This window comes from Oncorhynchus keta, chromosome 23 (genome assembly GCF_023373465.1).
Source record: "Oncorhynchus keta strain PuntledgeMale-10-30-2019 chromosome 23, Oket_V2, whole genome shotgun sequence".
Lineage (NCBI taxonomy): Eukaryota > Metazoa > Chordata > Actinopteri > Salmoniformes > Salmonidae > Oncorhynchus > Oncorhynchus keta.
Genome location: NC_068443.1, coordinates 45,426,523 through 45,443,647, shown reverse-complemented (window position 1 = coordinate 45,443,647; position 17,125 = coordinate 45,426,523). Strand labels below are relative to the sequence as shown.

At 43.3% G+C, this 17,125-nt stretch overlaps 1 protein-coding gene across 1 annotated transcript in view; it reads right to left on the bottom strand.

Annotated features, from left to right (window-relative positions):
• The window catches only part of LOC118380520 (voltage-gated potassium channel subunit beta-1-like), a 173,999-nt gene extending 171,294 nt beyond the window's left edge, over positions 1–2,705 (bottom strand). The window contains exon 1 of the mRNA XM_052477324.1: positions 1,752–2,705. Within this exon, the coding sequence (XP_052333284.1) occupies positions 1,752–2,047 (296 nt within the window). The 5' untranslated portion in view covers positions 2,048–2,705. The remainder of the gene's footprint in view (positions 1–1,751) is intronic.
• Between the last annotated feature and the right edge of the window lie 14,420 nt (positions 2,706–17,125).

The window sequence follows — 17,125 nt, the reverse complement described above, 5'->3', positions numbered from 1 at the left end:
TCATCAACTAACACCCACACCAGCTAGTTCTCATCCACTAACACCCACACCAACTAGTTCTCATCAACTAACACCCACACCAGCTAGTTCTCATCAACTAACACCCACACCAGCTAGTTCTCATCAACTAACACCCACACCAGCTAGTTCTCATCAACTAACACCCACACCAGCTAGTTCTCATCAACTAACACCCACACCAGCTAGTTCTCATCCACTAACACCCACACCAACTAGTTCTCATCAACTAACACCCACACCAGCTAGTTCTCATCAACTAACACCCACACCAGCTAGTTCTCATCAACTAACACCCACACCAGCTAGTTCTCATTAACTAACACCCACACCAGCTAGTTCTCATCCACTAACACCCACACCAACTAGTTCTCATCCACTAACACCCACACCAGCTAGTTCTCATCAACTAACACCCACACCAGCTAGTTCTCATCAACTAACACCCACACCAGCTAGTTCTCAACTAACACCCACACCAACTAGTTCTCATCAACTAACACCCACACCAGCTAGTGCTCAACTAACACCCACACCAGCTAGTTCTCATCAACTAACACCCACACCAGCTAGTTCTCAACTAACACCCACACCAGCTAGTTCTCATCAACTAACACCCACACCAGCTAGTTTCTCAACTAACACCCACACCAGCTAGTTCTCATCAACTAACACCCACACCAGCTAGTTCTCATCAACTAACACCCACACCAGCTAGTTCTCATCAACTAACACCCACACCAGCTAGTTCTCATTAACTAACACCCACACCAGCTAGTTCTCATTAACTAACACCCACACCAGCTAGTTCTCATCAACCAAAACCCACACCAGCTAGTTGTCAGCTGCAAGTTAGAGAAAACTACAGTAGCAATCAGCCAGACATCCCAATGCCACATAGCAGACAAACCTCTCTAAGAACATCCAGCTGGCATCAACTGGGCATACCAATAACCATCCAATGGCAGAGCAGAGTACGGCCAATAGGGTTTCAGGCCAAGTAAACATTACATAACTCAAACTATTGTTCGAAGCTTCACTAGAAAACACAATTTATACGGAAAAATACATCTTCATATCAACATTAGATTAAACAAATACAGAAAACAGGATTGTTATTAGAACACCTCTAATAATAATTAGATAATTAAATTATTTTTTTTAAAAGATAAAAAAAATGGACGGCATTATAATCCATCCCATAATACCGCAACAGCAAATAACAACAGCAACAACAAACAACAGCAACAACAACAGCAACAACAACAGCAACAACAACAGCAACAGCAACAACAACAGCAACAACAACAGCGACATCAACTGCTCCCTGGCCACCGATGACATGGACATTGATTAAGGCAGCCCCTCCTGCACCGCTCTGATTCAGAGGGGTTAAATGCAGAAGAGACATTTCCGTTGAATGCATTCAGTTGTGTAACTGACTAGATATCCCCCTTTCCTGTATCCATATCACATTTTCAAACCCTGGTTAAACCAATAGGTTGGACAGCATCAGCATCACATTTTCAAACCCTGGTTAAACCAATAGGTTGGACAGCATCAGCATCACATTTTCAAACACTGGTTAAACCAATAGGTTGGACAGCATCAGCTCCCCTACTTCCAATAATAATGACTTACCGCAAACATACACACACAGACAGCTGTATGCCATTTGCACAACGTTGCTCAGCGTAAACGACACACACACACACCAGTACGTGGAGTATTACCTGTAGGTCATGTGGGTCTGGTTCATCACAGTGTCCTGTAGGGACAGAGCGTGAACACTGAGAAACTCCTCCAGTTGTTTGACCTCCAGAGGGGTGTTGGCTCTCAGTCCACCCCACAGCATAAGAGGGGTGTAGGGTCTTGCCCCGGGCCTCGCCGAACCCTGCTGACATTTCCTTCCTTGGCCACCCTGACCCCCCTGTCCCGCCGGTCCCCCTGGGCCCTTGTCCGTTTGTTTGGAAGCTCCCTTCTGCTTTGGGTTAGGGATGTCTGAACAGGTGGCTTTGTACAGGTACATCTCCTTGACTCACTCGCTCTCCTTCCTCTTTTTCTCTCTTTTAAGTCTCTCCCGTCTTCTGTCCGTCTCTCTCAGACACACCCGGAGGAGTCCCAGGTAGGCCCCTCAGCAGGCAGACCACATGGTGTGTGTGTGTGTGTGTGTGTGTGTGTGTGTGTGTGTGTGTGTGTGTGTGTGTGTGTGTGTGTGTGTGTGTGTGTGTGTGTGTGTGTGTGTGTGTGTGTGTGTGTGTGTGTGTGTGTGTGTGTGTGTGTGTTATGAATGTCTCAATTTACAAATAGATCAAATACATTAAAGTTGATCATCTATTCTGTACTCTGTCAAGCATCCAATAGAAATACGTTCTAGTTAAATCTCCATATTTGCAAGGAAGACAAAGATCCTAAAGAAAAATACTACTCCAACACAACACATACTATAATACTGTCTACTAATTCACAGTTTTCAATTACAATGTACATACTACGGTATAATACTATCCCCAGGATCCTGGTCTGAAGAGGCAGTTTTCATCGGTCAGCAAAGAAAAAGTCCTGCGTGGAAAGTCTGCTTGATACTACAGCACATCAAGTATATTCCTGCTTACGATCAGTCACATATCTGTCTGCACACACACACACACACACGCTGTCACGTTCCCCTCTTCTCTAACATTCTATCAGCTCATTTTGGTAATGCTCTCTATTAAATAGCATGGGAATCTGGGACATGTTTCTCCCTCCTTCTTTCACTCTTTCCCTCTCTTCCTTCCTCCCTCCCTCCCTTTTCCTCTTTCCCCTCCCTCCCTCATCAACCCTTCATACCCAAATATTGTTGTGTACCATTCCTCTATTTCTCTCCCATTCTCCCTCCCTCTCACTCCCATTCTCCCTCCCTCCCTCTCACTCCCATTCTCCCTCCCTCCCTCCCACTCCCATTCTCCCTCCCTCCCTCTCACTCCCATTCTCCCCCCTCCTCTCTCCCATTCTCCTCCCTCCTCTCACTCCCATTCTCCCTCCCTCCCTCTCACTCCCATTCTCCCTCCCTCCCTCCCCCATTCTCCCTCCCTCCCTCACTCCCATTCTCCCTCCCTCCCTCCCACTCCCATTCTCCCTCCCTCCTCCCTCCCACTCCCCTCCCTCCCCTCCCCCTCCCTCCCTCCCCACTCCCATTCTCCCTCCCTCCCTCCCTCCCTCCCTCCCATTCTCCCTCCCTCCCTCCCTCCCACTCCCTCCTCCCTCCCACCCCATTCTCCCTCCGTCCCTCCCTCCCACTCCCATTCTCCCTCCTCCCTCCCACTCCCATTCTCCCTCCCTCCCTCCCCACTCCCATTCTCCCTCCCTCCCTCCCTCCCTCCCTCCCACTCCCATTCTCCCTCCTCCTCCCACTCCCATTCTCCCTCCCTCCCTCTCACTCCCATTCTCCCTCCCTCCCTCCCTCCCTCCTCCCCATTCTCCCCTCCTCCCTCCCTCCTCCCTCCCATTCTCCCCCCTTCTCACTCCCATTCTCCCTCCCTCCCTCCCACTCCCATTCTCCCTCCCTCCCTCTTCCCCTCCCACTCCCATTCTCCCTCCCTCCCTCCCACTCCCATTCTCCCTCCCTCCCTCCCACTCCCATTCTCCCTCCTCTCACCATTCTCCCTCCCTCCCACTCCCATTCTCCCTCCCTCCCTCCCACTCCCATTCTCCCTCCCTCCCTCTCACTCCCATTCTCATTCTCCCTCTCCCTCTCCCTCTCCCTCCCACTCTCTCCCACTCTCAGTATCTTCCTCTCCCACTCTCATTCTCTTTCCGATCTCTCTTCTCCCCACTCATGTCCCTCCCCCCACTCTCTCGTTCTCTTCCCATGGTCCTCCCTCATCAAGCAGGGTAAGGGGTTTTGTGCCCTCTGACCTCAGCCATGTCTGACAGTCAAACTGACTTCATGTACTGTATCGTCCGTCACTCACTGTATTGTAGGAATGAGGAGTGGCACCTTCCCATATCCTTTGGCAAACACTGTGCAGAGCCCGTATTCACACACACCACACACACACACCACACACACACACACACACACACACACACACACACACACACACACACACACACACACACACACACACACACACACACACACACACACACACACACACACACACACACACACACACACACACACACACACACACACACACCACACACACACCACACACACCACACATGATTTCCAATAAGTAGAGAAGGCAGAGGGTCACTGACATATTGGACAAAAATGAATGGCATGTCATTGGCATCGGACAAACCATATACACATTGGCCAATACCACCCAATTCGGCGTTGATTCATCCAAAGTGTATTGCAAATGCCATATGGTAATTGCCAGTTGTAACACTTTAAAATTCAACAGGGGGCAAATGCGCTCCACCGGGGTTTTTCATATTGGATATGTAACCCAAATTAATGTCCAAAAGTAAAATTTTGAAAAAATGAACTTTTTTCAAAAACTTATCACCCCTTAAAAAAGTGCTTTCTGGACCGTTTTTCGAAATTCTTTCGATTTTTTTGTCAATTACACATGTGTAAGAACTGTATGAATATACTTTTGTCCAATTTTATTATCATAATTTTTTTAATTTTTTTTATATGCGCATAAGGAATATGTTTTGTCCAATTCCAATATGATTTCATAGGAAGTCAAAAGTCAAAAGTCAAAAATGTCAAAATTTTGTAAAAAACTTCACACACCCATAAAAAAGTGCTTTCTGGACCGTTTTTCGAAATTCTTTCGATTTTTTGTCAATTACACATGTGTAAGAACTGTATGAATATACTTTTGTCCAATTTTATTATCATAATTTTTTTTTTTTTTTTTTTTTTTTACATGCGCATAAGGAATATGTTTTGTCCAATTCCAATATGATTTCATAGGAAGTCAAAAGTCAAAAGTCAAAATTTCAAAATTTTGTAAAAACTTCACACCCTTAAAAAAAGTGCTTTCTGGACCGTTTTTCGAAATTCTTTCGATTTTTTGTCAATTACACATGTGTAAGAACTGTATGAATATACTTTTGTCCAATTTTATTATCATAATTTTTTTTTTTTTACATGCGCATAAGGAATATGTTTTGTCCAATTCCAATATGATTTCATAGGAAGTCAAAAGTCAAAAGTCAAAAATGTCAAGATTTTGTAAAAACTTCACACACCCTTAAAAAGTGCTTTCTGACCGTTTTTGAAATTCTTTCAATTTTTTTGTCAATTACACATGTGTAAGAACTGTATGAATATACTTTTGTCCAATTTTATTATCATATTTTTTTATATATTTTTTTAAATTGTGCATAAGGATTTTTTTTGTGGGCCAAATGACGTAAGAAATTTGACATGCTCAAAAATCCTGCATAAATGCAAAATTGACTGGCCTGATGAACTCTGGATGGCCGAGCAGTGATAGTTGTACATTTCCATCACTCGTTGTGTTGATTTCATCATGTCCATTAGGTGATGTTTTTACACTATAGAATCATATTGCAAGTGCGCGCGCATTTGCAATATGTTTCAATGTGCATTTACCATATGAAATTTGACATTCTCAAAAATGCAAAATTGACTGGTCTGATGGACACATGATGGCCGAGCAGTGATAGTTGTACATTTCCATCACTCGTTGTGTTGATTTCATCATGTCCATTAGGTGATGTTTTTTCACTATAGAATCATATTGCAAGTCACGCGCATTTGCAATATGTTTCAATGTGCATTTACCATATGAAATTTGACATGCTCAAAAATGCAAAATTGACTGGTCTGATGAACACAGGATGGCTGAGCAGTGATAGTTGTACATTTCCATCACCTGTTGTGTTGATTTCATCATGTCCATTTGTTTATGTTTTTCACTTTTGCAAAGTCACTGTGCATTTGCAATATGGTTCAATGGGCAGGTACCATCACGAATTTGTCATGCTATAAAATCCTGCAGGAATGTGAAATTGACTGGTCTGATGAACACAGGATGGCCGAGCAGTGATAGTTGTACATTTCATCACTTGTTGTGTTGATTTCATCATGTCCATTAGGTGATGTTTTTTCACTATAGAATCATATTGCAAATGCACGTGCATTGTTGTGCAACTGGTAACCCAAAATTAAAATATGGTTGTAAATGCATTTACCGGTCATTCTGATATTAATGCTCGCTATGGGAACACAGGATGGCCGGGCAGTGATAGTTGTACATTTCCATCACTCGTTGTGTTGATTTCATCATGTCCATTAGGTGATGTTTTTACACTATAGAATCATATTGCAAGTGCGCGCGCATTTGCAATATGTTTCAATGTGCATTTACCATATGAAATTTGACATGCTCAAAAATGCAAAATTGACTGGTCTGATGGACACAGGATGGCCGAGCAGTGATAGTTGTACATTTCCATCACTCGTTGTGTTGATTTCATCATGTCCATTAGGTGATGTTTTTTTCACTATAGAATCATATTGCAAGTGCGCGCGCATTTGCAATATGTTTCAATGTGCATTTACCATATGAAATTTGACATGCTCAAAAATGCAAAATTGACTGGTCTGATGAACACAGGATGGCTGAGCAGTGATAGTTGTACATTTCCATCACCTGTTGTGTTGATTTCATCATGTCCATTTGTTTATGTTTTCTCACTTTTGCAAAGTCACTGTGCATTTGCAATATGGTTCAATGGGCAGGTACCATCACGAATTTGTCATGCTATAAAAATCCTGCAGGAATGTGAAATTGACTGGTCTGATGAACACAGGATGGCCGAGCAGTGATAGTTGTACATTTCCATCACTTGTTGTGTTGATTTCATCATGTCCATTAGGTGATGTTTTTTCACTATAGAATCATATTGCAAATGCACGTGCATTGTTGTGCAACTGGTAACCCAAAAATTAAAATATGGTTGTAAATGCATTTACCGGTCATTCTGATATTAATGCTCGCTATGGGAACACAGGATGGCCGGGCAGTGATAGTTGTACATTTCCATCACTCGTTGTGTTGATTTCATCATGTCCATTAGGTGATGTTTTTACACTATAGAATCATATTGCAAGTGCGCGCGCATTTGCAATATGTTTCAATGTGCATTTACCATATGAAATTTGAAATGCTCAAAAATGCAAAATTGACTGGTCTGATGGACACAGGATGGCCGAGCAGTGATAGTTGTACATTTCATCACTCGTTGTGTTGATTTCATCATGTCCATTAGGTGATGTTTTTTCACTATAGAATCATATTGCAAGTGCGCGCGCATTTGCAATATGTTTCAATGTGCATTTACCATATGAAATTTGACATGCTCAAAAATGCAAAATTGACTGGTCTGATGAACACAGGATGGCTGAGCAGTGATAGTTGTACATTTCCATCACTCGTTGTGTTGATTTCATCATGTCCATTAGGTGATGTTTTTCACTATAGAATCATATTGCAAGTCACGTGCATTTGCAATATGTTTCAATGTGCATTTACCATATGAAATTTGACATGCTCAAAAATGCAAAATTGACTGGTCTGATGAACACAGGATGGCTGAGCAGTGATAGTTGTACATTTCCATCACCTGTTGTGTTGATTTCATCATGTCCATTTGTTTATGTTTTCTCACTTTTGCAAAGTCACTGTGCATTTGCAATATGGTTCAATGGCAGGTACCATCAAAAATTTGTCATGCTATAAAAATCCTGCAGGAATTGAAATTGACTGGTCTGATGAACACAGGATGGCCGAGCAGTGATAGTTGTACATTTCCATCACTTGTTGTGTTGATTTCATCATGTCCATTAGGTGATGTTTTTTCACTATAGAATCATATTGCAAATGCACGTGCATTGTTGTGCAACTGGTAACCCAAAATAAAAATATGGTTTAAATGCATTTGACATGTCAAAATGATATTAATGCTCTGCTATGGACACAGGATGGCCGGGCAGTGATAGTTGTACATTTCCATCACTCGTTGTGTTGATTTCATCATGTCCATTAGGTGATGTTTTTACACTATAGAATCATATTGCAAGTGCGCGCGCATTTGCAATATGTTTCAATGTGCATTTACCATATGAAATTTGAAATGCTCAAAAATGCAAAATTGACTGGTCTGATGGACACAGGATGGCCGAGCAGTGATAGTTGTACATTTCCATCACTCGTTGTGTTGATTTCATCATGTCCATTAGGTGATGTTTTTCACTATAGAATCATATTGCAAGTGCGCGCGCATTTGCAATATGTTTCAATGTGCATTTACCATATGAAATTTGACATGCTCAAAAATGCAAAATTGACTGGTCTGATGGACACAGGATGGCTGAGCAGTGATAGTTGTACATTTCCATCACTCGTTGTGTTGATTTCATCATGTCCATTAGGTGATGTTTTTTCACTATAGAATCATATTGCAAGTGCGCGCGCATTTGCAATATGTTTCAATGTGCATTTACCATATGAAATTTGACATGCTCAAAAATGCAAAATTGACTGGTCTGATGAACACAGGATGGCTGAGCAGTGATAGTTGTACATTTCCATCACCTGTTGTGTTGATTTCATCATGTCCATTTGTTTATGTTTTCTCACTTTTGCAAAGTCACTGTGCATTTGCAATATGGTTCAATGGGCAGGTACCATCACGAATTTGTCATGCTATAAAAATCCTGCAGGAATGTGAAATTGACTGGTCTGATGAACACAGGATGGCCGAGCAGTGATAGTTGTACATTTCCATCACTTGTTGTGTTGATTTCATCATGTCCATTAGGTGATGTTTTTTCACTATAGAATCATATTGCAAATGCACGTGCATTGTTGTGCAACTGGTAACCCAAAAATTAAAAATATGGTTGTAAATGCATTTACCGGTCATTCTGATATTAATGCTCGCTATGGGAACACAGGATGGCCGGGCAGTGATAGTTGTACATTTCCATCACTCGTTGTGTTGATTTCATCATGTCCATTAGGTGATGTTTTTACACTATAGAATCATATTGCAAGTGCGCGCGCATTTGCAATATGTTTCAATGTGCATTTACCATATGAAATTTGACATGCTCAAAAATGCAAAATTGACTGGTCTGATGGACACAGGATGGCCGAGCAGTGATAGTTGTACATTTCCATCACTCGTTGTGTTGATTTCATCATGTCCATTAGGTGATGTTTTTACACTATAGAATCATATTGCAAGTGCGCGCATTTGCAATATGTTTCAATGTGCATTTACCATATGAAATTTGACATGCTCAAAAATGCAAAATTGACTGGTCTGATGGACACAGGATGGCCGAGCAGTGATAGTTGTACATTTCCATCACTCGTTGTGTTGATTTCATCATGTCCATTAGGTGATGTTTTTACACTATAGAATCATATTGCAAGTGCGCGCGCATTTGCAATATGTTTCAATGTGCATTTACCATATGAAATTTGACATGCTCAAAAATGCAAAATTGACTGGTCTGATGGACACAGGATGGCCGAGCAGTGATAGTTGTACATTTCCATCACTCGTTGTGTTGATTTCATCATGTCCATTAGGTGATGTTTTTACACTATAGAATCATATTGCAAGTGCGCGCGCATTTGCAATATGTTTCAATGTGCATTTACCATATGAAATTTGACATGCTCAAAAATGCAAAATTGACTGGTCTGATGAACACAGGATGGCTGAGCAGTGATAGTTGTACATTTCCATCACTCGTTGTGTTGATTTCATCATGTCCATTTGTTTATGTTTTCTCACTTTTGCAAAGTCACTGTGCATTTGCAATATGGTTCAATGGGCAGGTACCATCACGAATTTGTCATGCTATAAAAATCCTGCAGGAATGTGAAATTGACTGGCCCGATGAACTCGGGATAGCTGGGCAGTGATTCTGGTTCATCTCCATGGCTCGTTAGGGTTGATTTCAGAATGTCACTTTTGGTGATGGTCCCTCTCCGTTTAAACATATTGCTAATGTACAAAAGTCAACTAGCAAGTCAGTGTCCATCAGTCAATTAGATGTCATTTTGACACCAAACTGATACCAATTGACACCAAACCCACTTTTTCCAACTCATTTAGAAGCCAACTATCATATATGTCAGAGCAGGCCCATAATTCACAGCGCCTTTAGTTTAAAACATAATAAAAACGTAAAACACATAGTTACGTTCTAGCTGCGGGTCCAGGTCAGACATTATGTGAAGGCCTATGTGAGGCGACCCCGAATCCCGAGTTTCGGCTCGATAGGTCCTTCGGTGCCCGAGTAAAACCCTAATTGGTGCTGAAAATCCACTTTTTTCCATGCCTTGCTATGGGGTCCTTGAATGAGCTATCGGACCGAAACGTTGGGGTCCGTCTCTATGGGCCGAGCCGGTTCCAATGCACCTAGTCTTGTGTCTCTGAGACTTTTCTAAATGTCGCCATTTTCGTAATGGTCAAAATGAATTGAAATCATTGCAAATGTACGAGGCTATTTCTCGGTCCGAGAACCTTCTAGAGCCACCTAACTCACCACGCACTATCGACCCGAGGTCTAGAACAGGTTTCTAAAGTTTCGGAACTCTAGGTCTGACGGTTCTTTTTAGCTCGAACAAAGCTAACTATTGGAGGCACTGTCTGTCTCTACAACCCCCAATACGTCCCTCCTTCCAAGTTGTGTGTCTGTGTGATTTAGTTTTCCTTTGAAATTTTATGGGAAAAATGACTGATTTACAGTTCATGGGGTTGCCTAATCACACATATGAAGTTTTGGACAGATCTGACTTTTTTAACCCCTCGAAACAGCCCCTGAGACACCAATTAAGGCACTTCCGGTTGGCACAGGAAGCTATAAGTCAACACATATCCTCACTGGGCTATGCTTTTACAGAATCCTGTGTTTTAAGTCCTTACGTTAAGAATTGACTGATTTACACAGGGTTGAATGCACTATGTCTATCAAACTGCAGGCAGGTAATGGAAAAACACTTTTAGGGTGATTTTAACCACTTCCGGTTGGTCCAGGAAGCTTAGAATCAACACAGGTAGACCTCATACTGGCCTGATGGACTGTCATCAAAGACAGGTTCATACGGCATTCATAACCCATATAGACTTCAGGTTGAATTTAGGGGTGCAGGCAATGTATTCCTATGGGGAGAGAAGTCAATGCAAACTATTTGAAGTAAACACCTTCTTTTAACTATTAAGGGTTAATGCCACACGGTCAAGGTTAGGCTTGCACGGATCGGAAGGACCTTAGGAACGTACCTGAGGTCGAATTGTGCTTCTCACCCTAACGGTTCTCTCACTGTCACCCAAAAGCAAATGACGTTGTGGGGCAGGCTTCATTTTGGGCCTACTTTTCTAATGGTCGCTGCGCTCAGACCGAGCGAGCTACGGTCAAGCGGGATATCTCGTTGAACTCGGCACGGCCTAGACATTATGTTTATGCCATTGCCTGCTCTCTGTGTCTTTAAGAACCACACTTTTTCACTCCATCCTTGCTGTGTGTGCGTGTGAGAGCTTTTCTTTGACATCTGTTGGGAGAAATGACTGATTTACAGTTCATGAGGGTTACCTAGTCACACATATGAAGTTTTGAAAAGATCTGACCTTTTTAACCCTTGGAAACTGCCACTGTGACATCATTAAAGGCACTTCCGGTTGGCACAGGAAGCTATAAGTAAACCCATGTCTTGATTGACATAGAAACTTACAGAATCCTGAGTTTTAAGTCCTTACGTTAAGAATTGACTGATTTACACAGGGTTGAATGCACTATGTCTATCAAACTGCAGGCAGGTAATGGAAAAACAATTTTAGGGTGATTTTAACCACTTCCGGTTGGTCCAGGAAGCCTAGAATCAACACAGGTAGACCTCATACTGGCCTGATGGACTGTTACCAAAGACAGGTTCATACGGCATTCATAACCCATATAGACTTCAGGTTGAATTTAGGGGTGCAGGCAATGTATTCCTATGGGGAGAGAAATCAATGCAAACTATTTGAAGTAAACACCTTCTTTTAACTATTAAGGGTTAATGCCACACGGTCAAGGTTAGGCTTGCACGGATCGGAAGGACCTTAGGAACGTACCTGAGGTCGAATTGTGCTTCTCACCCTAACGGTTCTCTCACTGTCACCCAAAAGCAAATGACGTTGTGGGGCAGGCTTCATTTTGGGCCTACTTTTCTAATGGTCGCTGCGCTCAGACCGAGCGAGCTACGGTCAAGCGGGATATCTCGTTGAACTCGGCACGGCCTAGACATTATGTTTATGCCATTGCCTGCTCTCTGTGTCTTTAAGAACCACACTTTTTCACTCCATCCTTGCTGTGTGTGCGTGTGAGAGCTTTTCTTTGACATCTGCTGGGAGAAATGACTGATTTACAGTTTAGGAGGGTTACCTGGTCACACATATGAAGTTTTGGAGAGATGTGACTTTTCTAACCCTTCAAAACAGACAGTGTGACCCAATTAAAGGCACTTCGGTTGGCACAGGAAGCTATAAGTAAACACATGTCTTGATTGACATAGCCACTTACAGAATCCTGAGTTTTAAGTCTTTAAGTTAAGAATTGACTGATCTACACAGGGTTGAATGCACTATGTCTATCAAACTGCATGCAGTGTATGGATCAACACTGATAAGGTGATTTCAACCACTTCCGGTTGCTTCAGGAAGCTTATAATTGGCACAGGTAGACCTCATAGTGGTCTGATGGACTGTCATAGAAGACAGGTTCATAAGTCATTCATAACCCACATAGGCTTCAGGTTGAATTTAGGGGTGCAGGCAATGTATTCCTATGGGGAGAGAAGTCAATGCAAACTCTTTGAAGTAAACACCTTATTTTAACTATTAAGGGTTAATGCCACACGGTCAAGGTTAGGCTTGCACGGATCGGGAGGACCTCAGGAACGTACCTGAGGTCGAATTGTGCTTCTCACCCTAACGGTTCTCTCACTGTCACCCAAAAGCAAATGACATTGAGGGCCAGGCTTCCTTTTGCGCCTTCTTTTTTCAAGGTCGCTGCACTCAGAGCGAGCTACGGTCAAGCGGGGCGTCTCGTTGAACTCTGCACAGCCTGGAGACTATGGTGATGCCATTTTTTGTGTTGATTTCAGAATGCCATTTTGGTGATGGTCCCTCTCCGTTTAAACATATTGCTAATGTACAAAAGTCAACTAGCAAGTCAGTGTCCACCAGTCAATTAGATGTCATTCTGACACCAAACTGATACCAATTGACACCAAACCCACTTTTTCCAACTCATTTAGAAGCCAACTATCACATATGTCAGAGCAGGCCCATAATTCACAGCGCCATTAGTTTAAAACATAATAAAAACGTAAAACACATAGTTACGTTCTAGCTGCGGGTCCAGGTCAGACATTATGTGAAGGCCTATGTGAGGCGACCCCGAATCCCGAGTTTCGGCTCGATAGGTCCTTCGGTGCCCGAGTAAAACCCTAATTGGTGCTGAAAATCCACTTTTTCCATGCCTTGCTATGGGGTCCTTGAATGAGCGATCGGACCGAAACGTTGGGGTCCGTCTCTATGGGCCGAGCCGGTTCCAATGCACCTAGTCTTGTGTCTCTGAGACTTTTCTAAATGTCGCCATTTTCGTAATGGTCAAAATGAATTGAAATCATTGCAAATGTACGAGGCTATTTCTCGGTCCGAGAACCTTCTAGAGCCACCTAACTCACCACGCACTATCGACCCGAGGTCTAGAACAGGTTTCTAAAGTTTCGGAACTCTAGGTCTGACGGTTCTTTTTTAGCTCGAACAAAGCTAACTATTGGAGGCACTGTCTGTCTCTACAACCCCCAATACGTCCCTCCTTCCAGGTTGTGTGTCTGTGTGATTTAGTTTTCCTTTGAAATTTTATGGGAAAAATGACTGATTTACAGTTCATGGGGGTTGCCTAATCACACATATGAAGTTTTGGACAGATCTGACTTTTTTAACCCCTCGAAACAGCCCCTGAGACACCAATTAAGGCACTTCCGGTTGTCACAGGAAGCTATAAGTCAACACATATCCTCACTGGGCTATGCTTTTACAGAATCCTGAGTTTTAAGTCCTTACGTTAAGAATTGACTGATTTACACAGGGTTGAATGCACTGTGTCTATCAAACTGCAGGCAGGTAATGGAAAAACACTTTTAGGGTGATTTTAACCACTTCCGGTTGGTCCAGGAAGCTTAGAATCAACACAGGTAGACCTCATACTGGCCTGATGGACTGTTACCAAAGACAGGTTCATACGGCATTCATAACCCATATAGACTTCAGGTTGAATTTAGGGGTAAAGGCAATGTATTCCTATGGGGAGAGAAATCAATGCAAACTTTTGAAGTAAACACCATCTTTTAACTATTAAGGGTTAATGCCACACTGTCAACGTTAGGCTTGCACGGATCGGAAGGACCTTAGGAACATACCTGAGGTCGAATTGTGCTTCTCACCCTAACGGTTCTCTCACTGTCACCCAAAAGCAAATGACGTTGTGGGGCAGGCTTCATTTGGGCCTACTTTTCTAATGGTCGCTGCGCTCAGACCGAGCGAGCTACGGTCAAGCGGGATATCTCGTTGAACTCGGCACGGCCTAGACATTATGTTTATGCCATTGCCTGCTCTCTGTGTCTTTAAGAACCGCACTTTTTCACTCCATCCTTGCTGTGTGTGCGTGTGAGAGCTTTTCTTTGACATCTGCTGGGAGAAATGACTGATTTACAGTTCACGAGGGTTACCTAGTCACACATATGAAGTTTTGAAAAGATCTGACCTTTTTAACCCATGGAAACTGCCACTGTGACACCATTAAAGGCACTTCCGGTTGGCACAGGAAGCTATAAATAAACTCATATCATGATTGGGGTATGCCTTTACAGAATCCCGAGTTTTAAGTCTTTACGTTAAGAACTGAGTTATTTACGGAGGGTTTAGTGAGTGTGTGTTATTTCAGAAAATCATAGAAAATCACAGAAATCTCGCAGAGCTCCGCAGCACACTTTAAAAAGATTCGTAAGAACAACCTGCAACTGGATCTGTAACCGTTGAAAAAAAACACCTATCCGTGAACATCACCAAGGTGTCGTTGTACGATTTCTCTTAAATGACGATAGATAAATGGCTGGTTCTTTTTTATTGACACCGGAGGCTCCTTGACTTTGACGTGAAGTGGAAAAATAATTTCTCTATTTTCATTTTGGACCTTTAATCCCAGATAAATGGCCATAACTCAAAAACCGTTGAGGCCTAGACGCCATCTTGTTCGGGGCCAACTGCCCATTATGCCGCCCCTACGCTCACCGAGTTTCGGCTTCTAAATATTTTCAGTTTTCGAGATAAGGCCCCGTCGTGAATCGTGATGTTTTGTAGCAATAGCCATATGATTGCTTATGCCCTCTTGTGGGAATTTCCGGGACATGGGAAAAATGACATAAATCTTATTATTTTTGTAAACGGAAACCGAATGTCCGACAACGTTCATTTGATGACTTCCTGGTAGGTCCGGCCCTGCCGCTCGGCCCGACGCCGTCCGCGAATTTTACAAACGATTTCGGACGTCTAGTAAGGGACCGTACATTTGCAATATGGACTTTCTCACTAACCATACAGGTACTGCCGAATTCTTCCCTTAAGGTATGGTAGCGGGGTGAACAGGTAGTGGCTCGGGTTGTTGTTGTCCTTCATAATATTGTCTGTGACATCGAGTGCTGTAGTGTGCCCCCGATGATGCGTTGTGCAGACCGAATCACCCTCTGGAGAGCTTTGCTGTTGTGGGTGGTGCAGTTGCCATACCAGGTGGTGATACAGCTCTTAATTGTGCATCTGTAAAAGTTTGTTAGGGTTTTAGGTGACAAGCGCCTTCTTCACCACACTGTCTGTATGGGTGGACCATTTCAGTTAATCCATGATGTTTACACCAAGGAACTTTCCACCTTCTCCACTACTGTCCCGTTGATGTGGATAGGGGGGTGCTCCCTCTGCTGTTTCCTGAAGTCCACGATCATGTCCTTTGTTTTGTTGATGTTAAGTGAGAGGTTATTTTCCTGACACCACATTCCGAGTGCCCTCACCTCCTCCCTGTAGGCTGTCTCGTCGTTGTTGGTAATCAAGCCTACTGCTGTTGTGTCGTCTGCAAACTTTATGATTGATTTGGAGGCGTGCATGGCCACACAGTCATTGGTGAACAGGGAGTACAGGAGGGGGCTGAGCACGCACACTTGTGGGAGATATTGTTTCCTACCTTTACCACCTTGGAGTGGCCCGTCAGGAAGTCCAGGACCCAATTGCACAGGACGGGGTTGAGACCCAGAGCCTCAAGCTTAATGATGAGCTTGGAGGGTACTTTGGTGTTGAATGCTGCACTATAGTCAATGAACAACATTCTTAAATAGGTATTCCTCTTGTCCAGATGGGATAGGGCCATGTGCAGTGTGATGGCGATTGCATCGTCTGTGGACTTATTGGGGCAGTAAGCAAATTGAAGTGCGTCTAGGGTGACAGGTAAGGTGGAGGTGATATGATCCTTGACTAGTCTCTCAAAGCACTTCATGATGACAGAAGTGAGTGCTACGGGGTGATAGTCATTTAGTTCAGTTACCTGAACAATGGTGGCCATCTTGAAGCATGTGAGGACAGCAGACTGGGATAGGGAGAGATTGAATATGCCCGTAAACACATCAGCTAGCTGATCTGCGCATGCTCTGAGGACGCGGCTAGGGATGCCATCTGGGCCTGCAGCCTTGCGAGGGTTAACACTTTTAAATGTCTTACTCACGTTGGCCACGGAGAAACGGAGTCCACAGTCCTTGGTAGCGGGCCGCGTCGGTGGCCCGCTACCGACGCTTATCCTCAAAGCGGGAAAAGAAGGTGTTAAGTTTGTCTGGACGTCAAGTGTCTGTGACGTGGCTGGTTTTGCTTTTGTAGTCCGTGATTGTCTGTAGACCCTGCCACATCTGTCTCGTGTCTGAGCCGTTGAATTGCGACTCCACTTTGTCTCTATATTGACATTTCGCTTGTTTGATAGCCTTGCGGAGGGAGTAACTACACTGTTTGTATTCAGCCATATTCCAGTCAC